Source organism: Psammomys obesus, unplaced genomic scaffold (assembly GCF_907164565.1).
Source record: "Psammomys obesus unplaced genomic scaffold, mPsaObe1.curated_primary_1811, whole genome shotgun sequence".
In the NCBI taxonomy this organism is placed as follows: Eukaryota; Metazoa; Chordata; class Mammalia; order Rodentia; family Muridae; genus Psammomys; species Psammomys obesus.
In genome coordinates, this window is record NW_026588752.1 from 12,173,915 (window position 1) to 12,199,511 (window position 25,597).

Here is a 25,597-nt window from a genome sequence, read left to right on the forward strand (position 1 = left end):
CCACTGCCTCTTGGAGCCTTCCTGTGACCTCAGCCAGACACCCAGGATGCCCCTTCTGTTTGGCTGGTTCTCCTCCCCCCCCCCCCCGGCAGGTAGCTGTGTGCACAGGGTTGGCTGCAGGCTTTTGCAGGTGTAAAATTAGATATGCTAGAGTGCTGCCAAGTCAGAAATGTAGCCCAGGGAGGCTCAGTTCCCAAACAACTGTGGTAGTGTGAAGCCAGTTTTTAAAATCAAATTCAGCCATTTCTTTCCTGAATGTGTGTTGTATGTTTTTTAAACTTGTGTTTGGTTATGTAAGTGACGAGAATGAAGTGCAGAATTCACAGAACACTTGAACAATGCCTCCTGGTCGGTGTCCAGGGAGCGGGTGTGAGAGGGCTCCGTGAGGGATGCACAGGGAAACGCAGCCGCCTGGGACCTGGTAGGACGGGAAGGGATGGTCCTGGAATATACGCTGCTGCTTCTCTGTCATCAGGGCAGGCCGGTAGATGCCATGAAGAAACGACAGAATGATACATCCCGATGCAGGACAATCTGACTAGCTCCCATGAACTGCCATTGCAGGACAATTTGACTAGCTCCCATGAACTGCCATTGCACCCTTCATATGTCTTGGGCTAAGAAGGGGCTTGGGTCAGGTGAATTACTTTTTTATACTTTTTGGGGGGAGCATGGGAAATTGTCTCTTTCAGATTTACCTGTGGCCACGTCTGAGAGACACAATATATGGAGAATAAAGGCAAAGAATAAAGCCTTTTTAAGATGACAAAGACAATTTACTCTTGCCTGAGGATCAATCTTACTGGTGGTGGTGGCGGGGGAGGGCGGAGAAGACCATCAACCCACACGCGTAATACATAGTTGCCACAGAAAACACTAAAATACTAAGAAGCAAAATACGAGATATGCTTAAAAAAAAAAGACCATCACCGCCACCGAAATTTCCTTTGCCTCATGCCTCTGAGATGACAAGTCCAGTATACATTTCCCTGAGAGTCCTCTGAGGGACTTACTTCATCCGAGGTGTCCAGGACGAAGTGTGGGGAGTATCCTCTTTGGTCCTTCGGGAGCCAAGTCAGGCACACAGGAAGCAGGCAGCAGCATATGAGGTGGGAGGAAAAGCGATGAAAGCCTGAAATGAGCTGTGCAGAAGCTAAGCCATCCAGGAGTTCAGGAGTTCAGGGAAGGAAGAAGTAGGGTTGACTGTGGGGTGTGGTTGGGAAGGGGGGTTCCTGGAAATGGGGAGTATTGGTTTTATGGAGCTGTTGTGACAAATGCCTGGGTGCCTGCTCTCACTCTGTGGAGAACAGAACCTGGAAATGGGGGTGCTGGCAGGCCATACTTGCGACTCTCTCTTTGCTTCCTCCTGGCTTTTGGTGGCAGTTGTCAGTCCTTAGTGCTCTGTGTCTGGCGGATGCTTGGCTGCCCTCCCCGTGTCTGCCTTTATGTGGCATTACCTCTGCGTCTCGGCTCCTTCATATTTTAAGGGCGATAATCGCACGGAGTTAGAGCCAATCCTGATGAACTCATTTGAACCTGATTGTATCTGTGAAAAGTCTGCTTTAAATTCGACCACGTTCACATTAGCAGGGGGCCAGGGCCTCAACACAGGTTTGTGGGCGCATAATTCTACCCTTAACACAGCTTTAGGGTTAGGGTGGCGAGAGGACATTGAGACCGGGAAATCATGGAAACATATGTGTGGGCAGAGTGCCTAGCATGGTGGTGGGATCTAGTGGGGTCTCAGTACATGTCTTCAGGTTGGAGGAGGGAAGGATTAAGGGAGGTGATAGACTGCGGACAGGGATGAGACCACCTACATGAAGTGCCATTGAGCTGTGATGCTAAGCACAGTTGTGGGAGGTTAATTGGGTTGTACAGAGCAGAATTGCTATGATGGATGATGGCTTATGGCTGCTGATCAGTCACGTCCTGCTGACCCCGTCTGTGGTTCCGATAGTGGAAGGCCTACGTCAGCCTATGGGATGCTGTCTGCCCTTCTGTTCTCTCTGGGTCTTTCTGCTTCATTTATCCCTCAGGATCTTTTTGTTTGCATTCCTCTACCTGGAACCTTCTGCCCTCAACTTCTCCCCTTGGCTGGCTCCTTGTTGTCTGGTCTCAGGCATAACATCTCTCTTCAAGAGAGGCCCCTACACCTGCCACAGATAAGGCCAACCCTCTACTTTCTTGCACCGCCTTTATTCTCCATGCTACCTCTGAAGCTGCCATCCTATTATTTACTTATCAGGATGCCTAGTCCTGTTGTTCATTTATGGCCTCCGATGGCAAGCTTCTTCTTGCTGCCTAATGATATTACCACAAAGGTGGCAGCTTCAAACAGTGCTCAATTGTCAGCTCAAAGTCTGCTGGGTCTCTACTTCGGTGTCTGGCAAGGCTGTAGCCATGACTGTGCCTGAGGCTATGGGCGCTTTCCACTCCATGGGTTCATTGTTGGTACATGGCATCCTTTGTGGTCTGTCAGACTGAAGCCTTCAGGTGGTTGTTAGCGTTCCTCAGTTTCTATTCACATCTGCATGATGTTGGGGCTGACCTTCCACATGGACTTCCTTAACATGGCCACTTGCTTCATCACAGATGAAAAGAGTTCCTGAAAGGATGTTCATGAAATGGTGTAAAACATAGAGAAAGAACAACCTGTCACCTTCCCTGTACTGTACTGGTTGGAAGCAAGTCATAGGTGCTGCCCACCTGAGAGAGAAAGGAAAAGTGGTGACCTTTGCCAACAACTTTTGATCTGTTTTTCATGTTCACCAAGAGACCTAAAGCTTCTTTCTTTTTTTAAAGAAATAACTTATTTATTACTTTTATAATGTGCATTGATGTTTTGCCTCGATGTTCGTCTGTGTGAGGGTGTCAGATCCCCTGCAACTGGAGTTATAGACAGTTGTGAGCCTCCATGTGGGTGCTGGGAGTTGAACCTGGGTCCCCTGGAAGAGCAGCCCGTGCTCTTAACTGCTCAGCCATCTCTCCAGCCCCGCCAAATTAAAGTTTCTTTAAAGGGAATTTGTTTTTAAGTCTTCTAGCCTTAGCCACAAGTGTAGTGCCAGGTCCAGAGTAGGTGAGCAATGAAGAGTTGCTATAGCAAGGGAAGAAGAGAGGAAATGAGGAGGCGGTAAAGGGAAGTGGGAATCAAGGGAGGGAAGGATGGAGGAAGGAAGGGAAGAAGTTGGGCGGGAGAGATATGCTCTCTTTTGCACCGTGCTTGAGCAGCCAAAAGGAAAAAAAAATGTATGCTCGAAGTTACCCTAAGGCAGTGCCTCTGGGCTTTTATATTTGCTCTTTCTTCTTTCCAAATCCTTTTATTCTCTCTCACATATCCCCATGCCAACCTGGCTATGCCCAGCTCATTTTTGAGGTCTCAGTTAAAGTGCCACCTTTCCCTGGAATCTTCCCTTTACCCACAGTGCCACCACCTTCCTTTCACAATCCATCGTAAGGGTTTGTTTATGCCCCTGGCACAGCAGAGAGCCGTGAGACATAAGCTACCGTCCCAGGGCCAGCTCGCCCTCATTGGCATATTTTCCTTAATAAAGTTTTATTTGCGTACAGCCACACCTTTCTTCCTACTCAGTCATTTAAGTCTATGGCAGCTTTCACACTGCAGAGCAGAGCTGAGCAGTTGTCATAAGAGGGATGACTTGTACGGGCTGGAGAGATGGCCCAGTGCTTTAAAACACTGGCTTCTCCAAAGGACCAGAGCACCCAGCTGGCTACTCACAACCATCACTCCAATCCCCGGGGATCCAGTGCCCTTTTCTGCTCTTAGCCATCACAGTCATCATACATGTGCTGCACAGACATATATGCAATCAAAACACCTACATTCGTAAGACCGACAGACAGACAGAAAGGAAGGAAGGAAGAAGGAAGATAAAGAAAACATGACAGGCAAAATCTAAAAGTATTCATTTACCTGGCCCTTTTAAATGTATGAATTTTCGGTGAACCATACTTTATGGCAATCACTCCTTTAACTGTTCTTCATAAACTGATCTCTTTAAGGACAAGACCCAGGCCACGTTGTTTCCTAGCATCTGCTATAGCCCCAGCAGCTTAGTGGGGGAAGCGATGTTTGTTGAATGAATACAATGAATACGTGAACTGATCTTGCAGGAGGAAACAGAAACCAGATGGAAAACTCAGAGGAGGGTTAGTCCCAGAGGATGGATTTATAGGGGAACAACTTCAGGGGGTGAAGGTACAGTTCAGGGAACCACAGAGGCACTGTGGAACCCAGCACTCGAAACAGTGGAGGAGTTTCCATCTTTAAGCTGGAAGAAAGGAGGGGAAGCTAAGTGTTCAGGAGGCCGACACAGACACGGTTGTAGAAGGAGCTGTGACCTCTGGCAGGGAAGTGTACTAACTTGGGTGAGCTCCCAGGGAAAGCCCTCAGGAGAATGGCTTTCTTCTCCCTGTCTTACTGCTGCTTCCCATCTCCATCCACCTTACTGGGAGATGGAAGAGCTCCAAGACTGCCCAGTGGGACCCATTGGATGGAAAGGATGGACTAGGTGACCAAAATTTGGGCCATGGCCCTTTGCCACCTTGTGCCTCGATTGGACACTTTGATTCCAGCCTCTTTTATTCAATTTCTGGAAAGGCTCTTGTAGTGTATCATTCCAAAATGTGAAGCTTTCAAGAGATTCCTGCCTGGCCCTAGTCCTTCCTTTCTTTGTAATTCCCACCCCCCTGTCCCTACTGTCAGTAGGGCCTCCCTTGTCCTCTCCCCTAAAAGGTTTTCTCTGAGTTTTTTTCCTCTAAGTGTTGTTGCTCTTAACGCCTCTCTTTCTCTGCCCATTTGCCATGGAATTTAGACCCCATCTCTCAACATTTCATTTGTGTATTTTCTAAGTATTTTATGGCTTCGTTTATTTCAGTTAGACTCCAGGCTGCTGAGAGCAAGAACAAAGCTATATTCTGTATTTTTTAAAAAAATCAGCTTGGTTATTGATCCCAGAATGTATCCCTCATAGATCTGAAGCCTGACAGGGCTCTATCCAGCCTCCTCCATCCACAGGAACCCCCATAAACATCATTCCAATGGGAATTAACATCAAGTCTCTGCATGTGTGCCCTCTGTGACAACGCTCTCCATTGTGCAGATTTCCTTCAGTTCTCAGACCGAGACTCCATCTTCCCCACTGCAGTGCAGAAGGCAGATCTTTGTGTAAAGATAAGCAGGGAGCAGGTGGATTTTAAAATCCGACCTGAACTTGTGTGCTTCTTACCCATGGCAATGAAAGTTACATCTCACTGTATGCTGGAGGTGAGAAATTGTTACCCACCCACCCGCTGAACAGGTGAGCTTAACCATGCTGCTTTCAGTATGCTTGTACATTTACCTATGTCCACCCAAAGTTAGGAAAGTCGTTTAACCCGGAGTCCGTTTTACAACAAGCTTTTCAGTATCTCATCTAACTTATTTTAAACAAACAAACAAACAAACAAACAAACAGATAGACAGACAGACAGGATAAACATCCAAGTACTATCACACAGTGGGGAAAATTGTCATCTGAGCCATGGTGAGGTGGAGGCCATTGTATGCTTCTCCATCACAGACAAACATCTTTGAACTGCATCCCAGTCTACACCGCCACATCCTGTCGCTACCAGTTGCTGAACTGCTCTGTGGGTTCTTCCTCATATGCTGCCCGTCTTGAGTCTCCAGGTAATCCTAGAGAGATGACATTTGGGGCCTAGCTTCTGAGCGTCACAGCAGCAGTGGTCATATCTGGGTCTGAGTGAAGCTGTGGCTTTGCTAAGGCTACCCATCTGGGAAGCGAGGAAGCTGGGATTCAAACCCACATCCCCTGGCTTTTCCTTGGATATCTCTTTTCTCTATGCTCTGCTGTTTCACTGGGGGTAGATCTTTACGGCTGCCTCTTCCCAGATGTGCTATGACTCAAAGAAAGATCTGTAGGAATGCTGCAGAATAAAGGAAGAAAGGGGCGCAAGTTCGTGTGCCAAGACAGAGACAAGAGCCTGGCCCAGACGATGTTATTTTTGCTTCATTTTTTTTCTCCAGTGTTGTTCTGAATTCCTCTTCCTCCCCACTCCATCCAAGGTGTCAAACAGATGTGAAAAATACCACAGAACTCAAGCCTCAACCCTGGCTTATGATTCATTTGTTGGGATGGGGAGAAACAATGCAAGAGAGTGTTATGGTGATGCCTGTTTTCAGAGGCAGCGTCATGGGAGACAGCAGTCGTGGGCAAAGAGTTCATCCTCAGGCTTGCAGAGATGCTCAGCATTCCTGTTGCACAGCCTCAGTGGGAGACAGGGCAGAAACTACGACAGGGCAGAAACTACTGTTTTGGCTGGAGCTGGGAAGAGCCAAGCTGCTAGGTGTATTCCTTTGTTTTCATCAAGGTACATGAATGAGAAATTCTATTGTCTCATTCTATTTGTTTATGCATTTTCTGTCTTTTCCCCACCCAGTAGATAACTTTACACATTTTGAACATGCTTAGACTTGTAGAAGATGAGCATTGGGATGTAATGACTGAACATGACCTGACCTGTAGTGCTGGGGAGGTGGATCACTGGGTGAAGTGCTTGCTGTGTAGGCATTAGGACCCAAATCTTGATCCCCAGCACTCATGCAAAAATCCAGGCATCGTGGTGTTTGTCTATAATTCCAGGGCCCAGAAATAGAGACAGAGGGATTCTAGGTACTCACAGGCAAGACAGTATAGCCAATAGGTAAGCTGAAGACTTTGTCACAAAAAACAAACAAACAAATAAATAAATAAACAAATAAATAAATAAAAAGGTGGAGAACAAAGGAAGAAACTTGACATTGACTTTTGACTTTATAGTCACATCTGTGAGCATATGTCCTTGTGTACATGGACATACGCGCGCGCACACAAACACACACACACACACACACACACACACCCTGACCCCTGCATTCAGGTAATCTGGATTGCAATCCTTGTTTTACTCTCTGGAATGTGACCTCATGACCAAGTTTCTTTCTGAAGATCAGAGGAGAAGACTGAATTTCCTGTGTGAAAAGTGAGATAGTGAACAATGGCAGAGAGGTATACAAAGTGCTTGGCACATTGCTTCGTGCATAGTGAGGTCTCAGTGGACAGCAGTTCCTAGGAAGATTCATCTACAGACATTTGTTCTGTTGGTGGAAACAATAATGACTATTATTCAGACCGGTTAGAAAGATAAGAAAACCACAAAGGATAGAAAGTTAAGACATTGAACTTAACAGTGCCCAGTGCTGTGACAAAGAGTTCCCAGATTTGGTTGGCTTTGAAGTTATTTCTGGAATATGTCTGAGTCTGATGTGTGTAAATCAGGAGGCAAGGCGGGCATCTCATGCAGCCATCCACGGCCTTGGGCTCAGATCATTTGCTTCCTTGGGAATCCTCCACTATTTTCTGAATACAGCCCAAGATACAGGCCAGGGATGGGTATGGAGCACTGGGCAGGGAATTTATGGTTCCACCCTGAAGGCTTCATGTATTACTTTGCCCCATGGTGCAGTGCTATGAACTCCGTCACATGGTCACGCTTGAGGAAATCTTGGAAATGTAGCCTGTGCGTTCACAAAAATGATCTGATGGACAATTCACTAGCCTGTCGATGTTCAGTGAATGGACTAATGTCGTGTCGTGGTGACTTCCATGCTTCTCTAAGCTCCCATCTGGAGGAGTGGACATCCTTGGTTAAGCAGTCTTTACTGGGCTGAGCATGAGACCAGGGCCATTTCTTTCCTCATCCCCAGGATGACATAAATGCCTTCTTTCCTTGAGCCACCTTTGACTACAAGGAGAGGAAATCAGCAGAAGCTCCCATTTTCACCATGGAGAGCCATGGGAACTGATTCCATTCCTAGTGGTGAATTAAATATTCAGTAGGTGCCTTTTTTCTTTCTCCTTGTTCCATACCTTCAATGTTATGAAATAGATCACCTCAAAGTTAATGGCTTAAGACACAGTGCCTGGGGGATGGGGAGCCTGATTCCTTTTGGTAAACTCAAATTTCACAGTGTAGGTAGGTAGGGATTGTACTTCAGGTAGTTAGTGTAATCTCACAGGCTGAGACTGAGGATTTGGTAGGTGGTGGGTGAGCATCGTGAGCATAGCATCTCAGTTAACCCTCAATAAAAGCTCTTGAAGTCATGCGTGTCCTCCCGATCCTTATTAGTCATGGGGCCACCTGGGAGGTGGTTGGGCAAGGAATTCAGCTCTGGGACAATGTGTGAGGGCCCCCACAGAATACACCACCCCGCCATGTCCTAAGTGCCTCTGTGGCACGCTGCAGTCTTTCTCATAATGAATATTAATTGAAAATATCGGCTCCGCAACTAGCAGCATGAACTGCTGCAGTCTCACGCTGTGTCCTGGTAATTAAACCCTCAGCTGCTTTATCCCATTCCCAGTTGTCAAGGTCCCTCTAGGTCTCTCCAGATCCCAGAGGGAGTGGAGGAAGAGAGCTCATGATGGGTGAGAGATTGTCAAATCCCAGCTGCCCACTGGTGTCTGGTCCTGGCAGCAGGGTTCTTCTGTATTTTCTGTGTGCCTTGGGCCCTTTCTTCAGCAACACCCTGCACAGCTAGCAAAGGTGAAATGGGGTGTACTTATATCACAGACTAAGAAACAGTTGCGATGGCTATTCTAAGAGGGGTAAAACTAAAAAAGGAAATGGGAGCCTAGGTGAGGTTACCTGAGGGCACACTTGATTTTTATTTCACTGTAATTTCTAATATCAAAAAGGTGACCCCTTCCTCATACTTGACTGTTCCTCACACAAAATGCAAAAATTGGAAACGGCTCTCCTATTCCTCTAATACAAGCGTATAACTCACACATCTTTCTGGAGATCTGTTGTGAGACAGGTGACTCTTGGGAATCCCAGTAGCCTATCCTGATCCTTTGGTTAACAGAAGACGCATATAGCACAGTTCCATAAGGTTATACTATTGTGTACCATCACAGCTGCTAAATTTGTGTGCCCGTACTCTGATGTTTGTATAGTGATGAAAGGCAAGCAACAACACATCTTTTGAAGCAGAGTCTATCCATTGTGTGATTTGTGACAGTGTATAAACTGTCGATTTATAGACACTCTCTAGAAACTCCATAGGCTCAAACCTAGAAACTTCCTCCTCATAGGGAAAACATATGATGGAGGGATTTGTTGTCCAGTATCCAGTGTTAAGAACTGTAACATTCTTTATGGTCCCCCATTTTTTTCACCCAGGGAGCTTAGATGATTGTAGGGACTGCAGAATATCCAGTTGTTCCCAGGTTCCCCCTTAACTTCCCTTCCCCTTTAACTTTGCTTTCTTACCACCCTCGGTGCCTCCTTCACCTTCGCCCCCAGTAACTGCCACGCTGAGCCTTCAGCTCTTCCATGACAAATGCTCCTAAGCTTCCAGGTTGAGGCAGGAATCATCCACACAGCTGTCCTTGGCTGCTGGGTGGAACCAGCCGTTACTGCAGGCCAGGCGGAAGCTCTGCTGTGCTGCTGCTTGTTAGGAGGTTAAACTTGGGAGATTTATGAACTAATTAGGAACTGTGCAAGTTTTGTTTTGTCTATTAGAGAAGATTGTGTTGTCTGTTTATATCTAGTAGTTATGCACCAAAGTCAGTGATAATTCTTTTGGTTTCAGGCAGTAGAAGGAGAATGGCTTCTTTCATCTTCTCAGTCTTCACTGTCCTTTAGTGGAGGCACAATGGCTAACTCTGTTTAACTCTGAACTGCTTTAAACCAAAATGCAAAGGAGAGGGGATAGATTTTTTCGCAAAATGCCAAAGTACAGAGGTATCTGCCTTCAGGCGCAGGCAGATCCAAACACTGATGGGACAACATGAAGAATGTCTCTCTTCATCTTCTGGGTCTGGAACACTGTCCTATAGTGGCAGCAAGATGACTTCTGGTACTGAGCTGCTTTGCTACCCCAGTGGACAGAAAGTTATTCTTTGAAAATCATACATGCATTCCTGAGACAATGGAAGGGATTACACATACTTTAAAAGCCTGGCCTAGGTCAGCTCTTCCTCCCTGGAACCTCTGGACTTGTGACGAGGCCTCAGCAGTACTTGTATAAATTAATCTGAAAATTGGGTGGGTGGGGACCCAGGGACATTGAGAGATAGGTTTGTTGCTTGAAGAAGGGACCACAGAAGACAAGCAGTTAAGTGTGACTGGGCTCTGCTACATACATAATGAATGGCTTATTCCATACAATTTCCTTAAGGTTAGTTGGACATGCTCAAGGGATATCATTAATCATTGGAATTGCCTTCCCCCTGACAGGCAGCGTTCCCCCAGTCCAAGCCAGTATGCCTTGAATAGACTGTAAGTGTAACCTGCACAATTCTGACCTAAATTTTCTTTCCATTGCAGTGACCTGGACAGAAATAACATCACCAGGATCACCAAAACGGACTTCGCTGGACTGAAGAATCTCCGAGTCTTGTAAGTAGCAGATGGTGCGCCAGCGAGTTTTCATTTTCAGCTCTTCAGCCTGTGAAAATGTTGCACTGCCCTGACATCACATTCCCAAGCTCTGGGCCACAGGAATTCATGTGTCTGCTGCAGGGAGCCCTTCATTACTGCGCCAAGTGTTCACAGATATCAAATTGTATGGCTGGACGCTGTTGGCTGGGCCAGATCGATAGAAGAGCCAGGTTCCAGCCACAGGAAAAACAGAAGGCAATAAATGAATTAAGTCAACATGCCCTGCTTCCTGGATGACAGCAATGTCAGGTTGACTAACCATGCTTCCCTTCCATAGAGATTATAATTTCTTCTCCAGCTTGTGCATTAAAAGAGCAATTGGGACAGCTGTTATTTATCTTGCTGCTTAATGGAGAGGAGGGGAGGAGGGATGGAGAGGGCCAGGCGAGGGCAGAGTCCTTGCTGGCCATTCGCAGCTGTGCAGACCAGTAGCCAAATCTGAGGTAGGCATTGGTGAGATGGGACAAGAAGTAGTGGATTTCTTCTCTGAATATTGAAGACTTTTCCCCGACTGTGTGTGTTAAGAAGATGCCCACGTACTGTTCACTGAAAAGTCTAAAACATTCAGAAATGTGGCAGTGGAACAGTTGGGTTCCCTTTCCTTCCTTTCTTTCTTCCTGGTGATTTTTACCCATAATGTGGCCCGTGCCCAAGAGTGCAGCCTGAGAAGTTTGACCCCAGCTTTGGTGTTATTTGTGTCATGGAATCTTGGCTGGCCCATCTCTATTGGCAGTTACAGCCAACTCATTGCTACCAGATTCCACCTTCCTTAAAATAAAACACTTCGTTTCAGATTGATTTCATTTTATGTGTAGGAGTGCTTTGCCTACATGCATGTATGTGCACCATATGTGTGCCTGGTGCCCTTAAAGGTCGGAAGGAGGCATCAGATCCCTGGAGCTTGAGTTATAGATGGTTGCGAGTTGTCCTGTTGGTGCTGGGAATTGAACCTGGGGCTGGGAGGGCTACATCTTCTACAAAAGCAACTACTCTGAACTCCTGAGCTATCTATCAAGGCCCCAACATCCCTGCTTCTAGCTCTACAAAACAGTATGATTTTGTCCCTGGGACAAGAAACATCAGATTCTGATGTGATTTGGGACTAATTATTTGCTCAGGCAACTTTGGAACATGAAAAGCAACATGAAATCCCTGTACCTCCTTGGGCCTCAGTTTCCCCTTCAGCAACATAGGGAGTGAATACTTCAAAGTTCTCTCAACTCTAGTTATACTTGGAGTGCTTTGGGCCGTTAGCATTCTCCTTTTGATTATTGCCTGTCGCTTGTGAAGCAGGGCTTTGGTAATGTTGATATCTTGTTAGCTGAGAAGTGTTAGTAACAAATAATGCTGATGATGATGGCGACCAGCATTTACTTAGTACTTACTATGTGCCCATTGCAGGGTCATGTACAAGAGCCTAGGAAGGTGGAGTTATTATGGCCACCCTCTTTGCAGGAGAGGAAAAGGCACTGGATTGAGAAATCTCGGCTCTGCAGAGAGCAACAGAGGAAGCAGAATTAGAATCCAGGTGGTGTGCCTCCTAACCTGCATGCAGTACTTCTGGGCTCATGCAGGAGGAGGGGGGGGAGGGGCTGGGAGAGGGGAGGAGGTGCAGCTCCAATGACTGGGTTCTTGAGGAGGGGAAGGGAAAGGACAAGCAGCTCCTGAGTGTGGAATGTGAGCAGAGTGTTCCTCTAGGCCAGGGCACAAGGAAGCAGGAATCTGACTTCTGCTCCTCCGGCCACCAGATGCCTCTCCACAGGCATTTCTCTCCTCTTTGGAGTTGAACACTCCTTTCTCATCATCCCCAGGTCAAAGATCTACTTTGTGCTAAGCCCTTCTTGTACTCTGAGCATCTACGTGTCTGTCAAATGAGTAATTGCTCTGATGAGGCCTGCGCTCAGTGGAATGCAAGTTGCCAAAGAAAAGGCAAGAGTCTTCTGCTTCCAGGTCGTTTGCCGATTTAAAAAGCAAAACTGTGTTTTAGGCTTTTGCTTTGTGTCTTTCTCCCCTCCACGGCCCCCGCCACCATGTCTTTGACTTGAATCTGTAATAGAAGCTTTTACATACTAGTCAAAATTCATCTAATGCTTCATTTTCAAACCAAGTCAAAAATAACACTTTGATTTTTTTTTTACTGCTGCATCAGAGAGACTAATAAAAATTCCAATTTCTGTATCTGCTGTCTACAAATAGAAACTTTAAAATAATCACAAAAGATGACATTAATGTCTTCTGCATAGTCCACAATATTCCTTGACTACAGTTTATCTTTTCAGATAATTGGTGCATTCTTCTAACTTGATAAGCAATTCCAAAATGCCTTTACCCCTGCTTTACCAACTATTAATATGTCTGTTTCATTATGTGCCTTATCTGCTCCAAGACAGTCCTTTTCAAGTGGCCCTTTAATTCGATGAAAGAAATCTGCTAGGTGGGAAAGCTGAGAACCCATCTAACACTAATAAAATAGCCGAACATTTTAACCGTGTTTTCCCTCCATCTATTCCTCTCAGCTAAGTAACCTAGAGAACTCTCCTTTATTTTTTTATTTTTTGAAAAGCTTTCATCACATCCTGGCATATTCCCCGTGTCTGTTTCTTATTTACAATTTATGGTGAAGCAATAAAAGACTCGATAGTCTTGAATAATTTGAGCTTGCCCCTCCCACCCCCATTTCCGTGTAGAATGCCTTAGAGCTGCTAATATGGCTCAGGTGAATGTAAACACAGAACAGAAACTGGTGAACTTCCATCTCATCCAAGGGTGACTTTCTCTAAATGAAGCAGAGATGTAGGAGTTGCCTGCGACAGTCATTCTCTTCCCACAGGTTAGGAGCAGAGAAAAGTTTCCAATGTTGGTATCAATTAAATCCTCTTTCTTAGTGATCCATTTAAGGAGTGAGTGTGTTCACAATGTGGGAGCCAGCTTTATCCCAAATGGGGTTAATAAAAGAGTTAAACTCCGCCTCAGCCATCATCACATGAGTACCATTTCCGATTCTAATCTCGTGAAAAAAAAATGTGCTAAAGAACTGAAAATGAACACAGTCTGTGCCCCACCCCCAACTTAGAACAGACACCAGCCATGGGCAACCCTTGTGGGGATCTAGAACCCAGCCTGACCTTGATCCCACATATCCTCCTACACTTGGCCAGCAAACTAGGTCTGAATCAACTGTTGTCTGCCCTTAGCTTTCAGTGCTTCTCAGAAGCCTTCAAGCAGGCTTTGGGGCTCACTCATCCATTGACAGTGCCAGGCGCTTTTGTGTATCAGATAGTATTTATTTAGCTTTTAAATGCCAGGCATGAGGCTACACTTTGTTGGGTCTAGGAAGCCAATCTGAAAAGGATCCTGGATACCTTTCCGACAGGAACAAGAGGATACTGCAGGGGGCAGACGAGGAGACCTAACATTTGCTGAGGTGTAGGTGGCATGAATCCAGGATGAGACAGTGAACTTCCCCAGGATAGTAATGACAGAGCCCTGACGGCTTACAGGCCTTGGGGAGCAATGGGAGCAAATGAATCTCAGAGCCCAACAAAAGCAGGGGCTACCTGGCAACAACAAAATAGGGGGACACAATCCCCCTGGGGTGCTTTGGTCAGGAGGTAGAAGGGCAAATCTCCCAACCTAACGATCTTTCCATAGTTCCTGGCTCCTGCTAGTAATGTCCGGTAGCTGAAACCAGCAGTAAGTAGAGGCCAAGAAGCTCTTTGGGAATGCTACTGCAAGTTAGCTTCCCAGGGCCTGAGCAAGCTGGAGCAGGGACAAAAACCTCATGTGCATTTGTTCCAACATCCCCATTTCTTGAAAGAAATTAGCGGTGTTAGCAAAATGAATACAAAACAATGAAAAACATTATTGGAGGTCAGAGTTAGGCTTCTCTGAACATTCAAAGCTTGATACTCAGCCACCATAGAGTTAGCCCTTTTTCTAACTGGAGAATAATGTCAGTGAGTGCTGTCTGATTGATTGATTATAAAAGTCTGGCTGAGCAACCTCCCTAGTCACTAGTATTGAACTGACACCCTGTTTAGTAAATGTGCTAATAAAAGCCTGTTAGCTTCCCAAGGCCTTTTTGCCATATGGCAGAATGGAGAAGAGGAGGGAAGGGTAGGAGAGGAATATTTATTAAAAAAATATAGATTATTACTTCTGACCCTGGGCTTGATGATTTATTTAATCCATTTTTATTCTTGTGTTTCTGTGATGTCTTCTTTCCTGTATTTTACAAATGAGGAAACTGAGTCTTAGAAATGATGACTAGCCAGCTCAATACACCACCATCTAGTAAGAAGTAGGGCAGAGATCCTAAAGCAGTGGGTCTCAACCTGTGGGACAAGACTTCTTTGGGGGTTTAATGACCCTGGTCACAGGGGTCACCTAAGAACATTGGAAAACACAGAAATTTACATTTTGATTTATAAAAGTAGCACAAATACAGTTATGAAGTATCAACAAAAATTTATTGTTGGGGTGTTACCACAACATGAACTGTATTAAAGGGTCGTAGCATTTGGAAGGTTGAGAACCACTGTCCTGAAATATACTGGGTGCCTGAAAGTCCTCTCATTAGTTGTGTGGTTCCCCTTGGGCAAGTTCCTTAGCTACTCCATTTTTATCTGTTAAGTGAGTGACCTGGAAAGAACTGGTCTGCAAGGGATAGAAGTTACATAAATGGGGCTCTTGAAAGGTTAAAGATTCTGGTGAATATGCTGACCTTCCTGGCCAGTTAATATTTGTAAACACAAATGTGTTTACATATTTGAGTCAACAAATTACCTCTACGTGCCCTGATAGAAGCCTTACATCATTGACTCTTTTTTTTCCTTTATGGAAAACCAGTACGTACTGGGTTTTTCATTCAGTAGGTTTACATGGTAGGCTACTGTGCCAGGGCTGAGAGCATGAGGAAAAGAAGGTCTGGTCATTATTCTTTGGGAAGAGACAGGGAGATGAAGCACTGAGGTTGGAGTCTTAAGCCTAAATCATGCAGAAGGTAAGGGCATTCCAAGAGGAGGGGCCATCATGCAAGGTTTGTTTTGGAGTGAAGATGCATCCTCCCCAAGCCTGTGCACTCCCCGGTGCTTCTGCCATTCCAGAGCAAACTGTGGCTCTTCCTAAATCCCCCCTCCTTTCAAGAAACAGCCTTCAATCACAATTGCACTCCCCTCCAAATCCCACACAGCTACCAAATGCAGTCCCTGTCATTTCCTGGCCCATTTCCCACCTAAAACCCATGCATCATCCTTGCATCCCTTCCCTACTGTTCAGCGAATGATTAGTTACTAATTTATGTTGAGCTGCCTTTTTTTTTTTTTTTTTGTAAGTTGGGGAAACAAATGTTCCATTGTATGATCAACTCTTAGGGTGTGCTGAGTGCATGAATCAAACTCATTTGTATAGAGTGTTTAGGATTCTTAATCACCTGATGGGAGAACTTAGAGGTCCAGTAAAGATGTAGTCAGGGATAGCGACAACTCTCATGAACATCTTTAGGAGGTTGGGATGAGCCTGTGCCTGTGTGAGGGAATTCCCGGGACCAGGCTAGATGTCTTAGTACTCCATCCTTTCCATGAGGTGGAGCACGGAAGGCCCTAATCAATGAATTATTTTTGAATCCCTGGAGGAGGGAGCTCCAAAGGCAGAAGTGATGAATGTGCGTGCTTTCTCCAAGGAACAGCTTTACCTCTTCCATTTCTGTGCAGCATTCTGCAGTGCTTGGGGCGGGGGTTGGGAGGGGCTGTGCATTTGTTGGGAACATTCTTAAAATAGAGGCATGGAAGCCGATCTGTCAGGTAGAAGTGTGCAGGAATTGAAACACTGGTTACTGCGATACTACACTGGGATGCAAGTTATTTTGTCCCATCAGAGTGATTACAATTGGAGGGTCCCAGGGGTCCCAGGATGGGAAGTGTGATATGGCTGTACAGCCTAAAGCCCCTCATGAGGGCTCCTACTGCATTTGGTTCCCTGACCCTGGCTCCCTTTCTGATTCTAGACATCTAGAAGACAATCAGGTCAGCATCATCGAGAGAGGCGCCTTCCAGGATCTGAAGCAGCTGGAGCGATTGTAAGTAAAGTACAACCTTGTGGGGTTTTTTTGTTTTTTGTTTTAAAAAGGTTTCTACATTCTTCCTTTGTTTTGTTTCATAAATTGTCTTGTGGCCAATTTGGTAAAAGCAAGTCTCCATGTTCTGAAAAAAATGTTTTCTACTACATTTAAAGTTGTTTGAAGCATGTTATGGAGAAACATGTAAGCTCCTGATCTAGAAAGGATGCAGGGGCCAGCATCTGAGGTGAGATTTCTTCTTTCCAGGCTTGAGGCATCCCTTGGTTTCTTTCCATGGAGCTGCTTCTACCCTCACCTCAGCTTCTTCTTTCCCAGAAGAGTGAGCTAATGTCATGGAAGCCAGCAGCAGATCCTCCCCTATTCCTGGGGCTTCTCCTCCTGGGACTCCTCCTTGTGCTCTTGTGGGAGAGGAAGGATGGGCGAGTGGGCGCAGCCTTCCGCGTGCCTGCTTCTCTGAGTGCCAGCCTGTCTCAGAAAACCCACACGTTTCCACGAGAGAACACGCTGCCTCTGGTTTAAAATAGGCCGCTGTTCTGACTTGATCAGAGGGTGGGCAGCAAAAGAAGTGGGCTGGGAGCTGGGTGGAGCCTCCATTTATTTTGCCCATGAATGCTTTTGCAGAAAACTCTGGGGTCGTTTTTGATGAGGAAGGTTGCTGAGATGGTTAAGTGGGCAGCTTCACCTTTCCTCAGTTAATCACTTCTGACAGCTCATAACATCTGGATATTTGCTTTCTGCCCTCTGAGTGGGGATTGTCCCCAAGAGCACTTAGTCATGCCGGTGGGCGGCTCTCATCCGTGCCTCCCCCTGTAGCCCCATTGCCCTGACATTTCAGCTTCCTTCTGTACTCGGGGCTGGAACTATAGCAGTTCACAGCTCTGCCAGCTTACCTGAGAAAACACCGCTCTGCGTATCCGTCCTGTTGCCAAAGCTCGCTTGCTTTGAGACAGGTCTCTTTTATAGACTTGTTTGGGTGAGATGGTCTGCCTGACCCAACTTTCTTATTTTGTGTTGTGTCATCCTTTCTGCGCCAAGTCATTGTATCCAAGGCCACAGGGCAATGGGGAAGGTCCTTGCCTCGTGGCGATTAATATCTGTTGTTTTCTTCTGGATCAAACTCCAGCATGGCTTTTGCTGTCACTAGTTTAAATATGACATTTATTTCTAGTAAGAGAAAAAAAGTTATTAAAATTATGTTGCCTTTGTTTACATTTAGATTTTTTTTCAAGTTTCATAAAATTTAAGTTTTTCTTTTTGGACTAAAGAAAACATGAAAGTATTTGTTGAACCTAGTTCCTCTTTGTGAAATTCAACATTTACATAGGAAAATAAACACATGGTCCAGTGTGAAAAACCTCCTTCTTGCTTAGTTTTCTGATTAGAAGGGTAAATAAATTGTTAATTTGTTAATTTCATGGTTGTTGGGAGGGAATTAGTGAGTGCTTTAGAGACACCAGGAACTGCAGGTGTGTGTGTTTGTGTGTGTCACAAGCAATCTTTTATTTTAACCTCCTGCCAAATTACAACAAGCGACAATGAGATATCATTACCCTCCTTTTGCAGATGAAGAAACAAATGCCTAGGGAGAAAGAGTTGTCAGGGCTGAGTAAGATTCCCAGCCACATCTGTCTGACATCAAAGTCCGCCTCCTTTCATATTTCTGTGCTACAGACATGAGATGAAGTGTGAGCTTCAGCAATGGCCCTGCAAATAGCCTCTCATGTACCCATTCAAGTCCAGGGAGGCTCGGGGAAGTATTCTGGCAAAGGTCTCTCTCTCTCTCTCTCTCTCTCTCTCTCTCTCTCTCTCTCTTTGCAGTAGTGAACAAGGCCAAAATACCAAGCATGTCTAGAGAACTAAGGGATTACAGTTGCTGAGCAAACCTGACTCTCTGTCTGTTTTGGTATATTAGGTACATAATACTAGTTGCAATACTAGATAAACCTGCAAATCTCAGTGACTTAACACAGTGGAAATTTCCTTCTAATTCTTCCAAACTTGATATGACATTCTTGTTAGGGCCTCCCTCTCAAGTATAGTCTCAGAGGCAGGCTCCTTGGCGGCCATCTTTATATCTTGGTTTGCAGTGTACAAATGTGTCAAGTCCGTGAGTGGGGAAATAGCATGGTGCACTGGGCACAGGATGTTTCCACATGAGACCTGGAAGAGGACTATGCCGTATCCATCCTTACATCTGCAAAGCACTACAGGGAAGGCTGCCAATGGTGGCTGAGCGCTAGGACAGGTGGTAGATGCTAGCTTAGTGGATGATAGGTAGCCAGTCTCACTTGTGTTACACGTAAGCTGGAGAAGTACTTGGACAAGAAGATGAAGGGTATCTGTCATTTTATAGGCATCAGAGTCAGCAAGAAGGTAGGGTTGAGTATGTGTGTGTGTACAAGTTGTATGTGTGAATGTGTATGTTGTGTGTGGGGGGGTGTGTGCGTGTGAGGGATCCTTCCTGGTGTTAATCTGCTTTCTAGTCAAGCCGTCTGTGTCTGTTTTTCATCACACCGAGTGACATGAAAGAAGAAAATGCAATATATTTGCTATTAACCACTGAAGAAGTAGATGGCGGCTGTGCCATCTGTAGCACACTCCAGGGTCTCCTTACTGCATCTGTGCGTTACATAATAAAATATTTTTATTGGCTCTGTTCTAAAACAGCCTAAAAAAATGGATTTTGATAATTTCCATTCTGAGTGTTTTATTCTTGGCTTGCTCTCTTGGGGGCTCGCTGGGAAAGGGAAGGGGAGTCTAACATTTCAAGTCTTGGGATTCTTCTGTTCCTTGACGAAAGGACCCCTAGACTGAGTTAGGTGCCGGTCTGTCTTAGATTATTTCCTATTGTATCAATGAAACACCTGAAGCTGGGTACTTTATAAAAAGAAGTTGAACTAATAGAACTCATGGTTCTGAGGACTAACAACATAACATTGGCTGACCCCATCAGTTGGGCTTCTGGTGAGGGTCCCATTAACACTGCTGCATCATGGTGGATGACATCACAATGGCAGCCTACATGAGGAAGAGAGATTATTTAGGGAGATAAGAAGCCAGACACTAGGAGAGCCCAGGCTTGCTCTCTTGTTTTCTTTCTTAAAATCTTGTTCTTAGGAGAACAACAAACTTGTCAGTTTCTTACAGGAGTCGTGCCCCCATACACAATCCCCTCCCCCTTGGCACTGCCTCTGAAAGGTTACAGGACCTGTTAATCTTGCCGCATTTAGGATGAGGCTGTCAGCATATCCCATTCACCTCCCTGTGATAGTGGCTCCTTCTCATCCCATCCGTAACGTGCCGGATACCGTGTCTTCGCTTCCACTTGCAAAATTATTTCTCTTCTGAACAGTGCTTCTGTTGGAGGCAGAATCTTGACCCATTTCGCTCCCCCTATACCAAAAGCCCTGAACGAGAAAAGAGTATATAGGTACTTCCGGGCTATTTACTAAAAGTACTTGAAGTGTTATTTTATGCTAGTAGATCTGAGCTGGGACTCGTTTTTCTGAGAGGATTCTTGGTGATGTCTGGAGACATTTTTGACTTTTATAACAAGGGCATGCTAAGTAGTGGGTAGAGGCCAGTAGTATCTCTGAAAAGCCTAAAATACTCAGGATATCCCTCAAGAAAGAATTCTCCATCCCCAGATATCACTGGTGCCAAGGCTGAGGTGTCCTCATGAAGGGAGAAGTAACATGTCAGATGCTTCACAGAGGCCATGTCATCTATTATACACGAGGACCACGACGCCCAAATCAGCATGACTTTGGTGTGATAAAACATAAAACTCAGACCATTACTGTGAAATATTGTTCCTACTGTGTTTATGCAAAATCTGCCTTAGCTCTCAGTTCTCTCCAGAAAGGCTGAAAAGGATGAACAGCCAGGTAAAACCAGGGGCGGGAAACAAATAGACAGGCCCTTCTCTGGGGTGTCCACCCCAATCTTCTCAAAAAATCTGCAGCATGAGATAGGCAGTGAGGGCGCACGCCTTTAATCCCAGCACACGGGAGGCAGAGGCAAGTGGATCTCTGTAAGTTTGAGGCCACATAGGGCTATGCTGAGAAACTCTGTCTCGAAAAAAAAAACAAAAACAAAAACAAAAACAAAAAAAACCAAGAAAGCAAAACAAAACAAAAAACGTTTCTGGGTCATGAAAGATGTGGCCACGCCATTGATTGGTCTAGGTTTAAGAAACTTAGCATGGCAACAGCAACAACGGTAGTTGGGAGGATTAAAATAATGTACAAACTGATAATGACACCCACGTTCATCTCCTGATCACCCGAGTATTCTCTACAAAGCATAGTATAGAATGCAATAACCAAAGGGAGGGAGGTGATGACAGGTGTGCGACACACTGTAGGGTTCGTACATGAGGGATAAAAGGAAAGAAAAAATACTGGAGAACAAACAAGGTAGATAGTAAAGGTGCCGTGCGCACACACGGGTGTAAGATTAGGGCGACACAGATGGCCAAGCCAGCAATTAAAACACACAGAGTGGCAGAGTGGTCTTAAAGATACACAGCAGTTATGTTATTTTTTTTAAAAACTTGATTATTTTTAAGTATGTGTATGTGTATATGTGGTTCTCTGTGTGTGTTTGGGCAGATGAGTGCATGTGTCGGGTGTCCCCTGAAGCTGGAGTGGTGATAGGCCACTGTGAGCAGCCTGATGTAGGTGCTGGGAGCGAGCTCAGGTCCCTTGCAAGAGCAGCAATGGTTCTTAATCACTGAGCTATCTCTCCTGCACCCCAGTACTTATGTGACTTTCTAAAAATGAATTAGACGTAAAGATGGGAAAAGGTTGGAAAATAAAAATGAAGGTAATGGTATTTAGAAAACACCAAAAGAATGTACTGAATAAAACAGTCTTCTTGTAATATAGAAACATTAGTGGGTATAAAGCAGGATATTTAATATTGATAAAGTAGTAAATAACCATTAAGAAATACAGCAAGTCTAGGCTGAAAACATAGCCTGAAAATATGTAAGGCAGATATTGATAGAACTAAAGGAATAAACAAGTTCATGTTTGAGTTTACTTCCCGTTAATTAAGAAACAAAACAGGCGCAGTTATTAACACATGAATATTTTAATAACAGTTTTTGCAAACCTGATCTAATAGATGTGTAGAGAACACTGCAGGAAGGACCATAAAAGATCCTTTGCAAGCATGTATGAAACTGTTACACACTGAATTAGAATGCGAGGCTCAGCTAGAGAGATAAATCATTGGTAGAACGCTTCCCTAGCTTATGCAGGCTCTATATATTCAGTCCTCAGTATGACAGACCGAGGTGCAGGGGGTAAAGGGGGGAGAGAGGAGAGAGAAAGAGAGGCAAGGGAGGGAGTAGAGGTGGATGAAGGAGGAAAGGAAGAGGGAGGGGGTGAGGGAGTGGGCACGAATGGGAAGGCACACTCACTTTATGATTTCAGGGGGCTGAAATCATATGGACCATGTCCTCTAACAAGAGAAATAATTTTGAAAAATCAGTAAGAAATCTGTAGGCAGACCATTTCAAAATATTGGTAAGTTGAGCCAGACATTTATAAATAACTTGCGACCTGGAGAACATGCTCCCATGGGGCTTAGGACGTACATCTCCTGAGTGGTAATAAGGATATGGTATGTTATTGAATATAAATTGCAATCAAAACCCCAAGGCTGTATTTTCATTGAGTTTTGCTTTGCTCTGCTGGGTCCTTCTTGCCACAAAGGACTGACACTTCTGAAAACATAGACCACATATATAGTTCCATAGATTGTATACATCAGACATAGAGTCGCAACTACACAAAAGGTAACGAACACAGTGATGAATCCAAGAAAAATTGCTCCAAATTGTATTTTTGTTTGTATCTTCATAACAACTACAAAGGAATTGTGGTAAGATGGGGCGTAAAGACTTGGTTCACTCTAGTCCCTTTAAACTCTTCAAACTCCCCAAAACAGCTTTTTTCCCCAGTCCAGGAAAGGCTTAGTAGTATTATGATAGTTTCTGAGATAGATCAGCAGAGAGGGAAGGAGAACTTTGTGAGAAACTTCCAGAAGCTACTGGAGGAGCCAGATCTTAGAAACCCCAAAGCTATATTTTTTACTGTTTTTACAACAAAATAGAGCCAATCTTGAGAGGTTTGTAAGTGTGGGGTATATTTTCCTTGCCCTTCCTCCTATCATTCCAGGGAAATTTATATTACTTAAGAAATGAGCAAATAGACAACAACAAGAACAAAAAAATAAATGAGCAAACAAGCTAGATGTAATGGTGGACAGCTTTAATCTCAGCATTTGAGAGACTGAGTCAGACAAAGCTCTATGAGTCCAAGTCCAGCCTGTTCTACATAGTGAATTCCAGGCCAGCCAAGGCTGTATAGTAGAGTGGAGGGGAGGGAAGAGAGAGGAAGAAATAAAATTAGTACTGAAGTTTGTGCAAAGCTGTTTTAATTGGAAAAATAAAAAGAATACGAGGCATAATAACCTCCCTAGAATCAATGAAAATACACAAAAATAAAACAACAAGTATAATTGAACAACTGTTCAAGACTAGCTATAAGAATTATGATCCCCCAAAATTTATTAAATATAGCCAGCATTTTTTTTAAACTCGGAAATGGCATAGATGGAGAAGAGTAGGATTTGAAAGGAACAATAAAGAACCCAAAAAAGAATTTAGAAATTAAAAAAAAACAAAAAAACATTTCAAAACGAATCTTGCCAATAGTGTATGGAGAATAACAGCTGTCAGAGTGACATTACCCAGTTCTATATCTTACTACAAAGCTTCAGTAATCAAGACAAGATGAGATTGGGGAAATAAAATAACACAAGTCAATGGAGTAGCCCCAGAACACACCCACATGAATAGAATAAACTTTTTTTCTGGTTACGTTTCAAAGTTCAGTGGAGAGGGAAGTCTTTTCAACAAATGGTGCTCAGAAAATAAAACTATCCATATGCAGGAGAATAAGCCAGTCCAAACCTTTACATCTTACACTGGAGGGTTTGGTGTTTGCTCTGTTGTATTTTCTTGCTTTAGTCTGATCTGCTCTCTCATGCCTCTATTCATCCCTTTCAGAATGGGAACAACTGCTCTTTGTCAATGTGTTTTGGAAACAAGTGACTGTTTTTGTTTATGTTTTGAATTTATTTGGACTAACAGCTACATTGCTTTGAGTCTCACTCAGAAGAGACTTCGGACTTTGAAAAGCGTTAAAGACTATGGGAACGTTTGAAGTTGGCTGATGTATTTTGCATTAGGAAATGGGCTGTGAGCCCTGAGTTGGAAGTAATGTGTTATCTATTGTATGGGGGATGGGGAGTGTTCCTCATAGGCTCTTGTGTTTGAACACTCGGGTTCCCAGCCATATCACTGTTTTGTGGAGCTGTGGTACTTTTATAAGGTGTGGCCCTTGTTAAGGAAGAAGTCATTGAATGGCAAAGGTACAGGTCTTAGCAGCTATAGCCTACCCTACATCTACCTCAAGCCTACCTCTCCCGGATTCTTGGTCTGTGGGACATGAACAAACAGCCTTATGCTTTTGCTGCCACAGCCAAAGACTCTCCAATTTCCCTGCCTTGGTCGCCTTTACTGACTGTACCCTCAGATAGTGGGTGAAAACAGTTTCTTTATTCGTTCCTTAAACAGTCCCTTAAAAATCTAGTAAAGCAAGAAATAGCTCCCCACATCCCGAAAGAAAGACATTGATAGGTCAGAGTAGTCTCTCCCTAAGAAAACTTGTAAGGTTCACACATTTCAGAAGAGTTTAGTGTGTGTGTTTTTTTTTTAAACAGAGCTAAACACTGTCTTATAATATAGTCTATATCAGAAATTGCTAGGGATTTGAGGAAGAAGAGAAAGCAGAGGTTGAGTATATAGAGCCTGATGAGGACGAGGGCTGGGTGTGTGAAGTGTTGCTGTGTGGTTCTGGGATGGTGAGTCCGGAGCACCAGGCATTTGTCAGAACCCGTAAACTTTAGAGCACAAGGAGTGAACTTTAGGGAACGCCAGTTTTAAAAAAAAAATCACTGTAGAAACTGACTGCAGTCTTGATGAATGCACGTATTAAGCACATTGAAAGTGATGGACTGAAATTCTCATGTAGGTAGCCGAGAAATGAATTAAATCCGTAAGGTGGAAGCTAAAAAGAGCCACACAAAAGAGCTGTACGTAGTTGATAAATCTGTTTCCCATGGGGCACACATTAATAATTTATAGGCCACTAGGCATGTGCACTGGGATTGAATGATGAACGGTGGATGGTGGACACATGTCTCATTGTTGAAATACGTGGTCTGAGACAAACCAGGGAGAACATCAGAATGAACCTTTAGTCAAGGGGCCAGAGTTGAGGACACAGGCACGAGCTCATGATTAACTGAATGTGTGGATTTACACAGAAATGTCCATTGAAATGTATCTATACAGGAGTTGGTATGTAAGGTTTCTATCAACAAGGAGATATGAAAGCAATAACAATTAGTCGAAATGAGTATGCCTAGCTCTTGGGTCGTGATGTGTGATGCTATTCTCAATAGGATTATTAATGCCTTTTGGAAAGATGGTTTATTCTAGGGCTGGAGGATGACATATATGGTGCTGCAAAGGATATGCTTGAGACCAAAAAAAAAAAAAAGACGACAGTAGATTGAATATTTCAAAATATCTAGTAGAAAGGAATTTAAGTATTCCCAACAGAAAAGTCAGTAGTGAATGTGTTCCCCACCTTGATCTGATCAGTCCATGTCGCATAGTGTGCTAATGAGTATCACGTCATACTTAAAATATGTGTAAATATGTATATTTACATATAGTATACATGTTTATATTATATATATTATAAACAATGCCCCACAATTATGGCAACTATATCAAAAGGAGTTAGGAACATACTGAAAAATCTCTTACATATCAAAACCTAGAGTACTGGAACGGCAAAATAAATGAATTAATATTGAACAATAACCTATTTATAAAATAAATTTTGAGGCTTTCAGATATATGTGAAG

General features: G+C 44.2%; 1 protein-coding gene across 1 annotated transcript in view; it reads left to right on the forward strand.

Moving 5' to 3' along the window:
* The window catches only part of Slit3 (slit guidance ligand 3), a 591,521-nt gene that overhangs the window by 39,451 nt on the left and 526,473 nt on the right, over positions 1-25,597 (forward strand). Inside the window, exons 2-3 of the mRNA XM_055604618.1 lie at positions 10,396-10,467; positions 16,514-16,585. Coding sequence (XP_055460593.1) covers positions 10,396-10,467; positions 16,514-16,585 — 144 coding nt within the window. The remainder of the gene's footprint in view (positions 1-10,395; positions 10,468-16,513; positions 16,586-25,597) is intronic.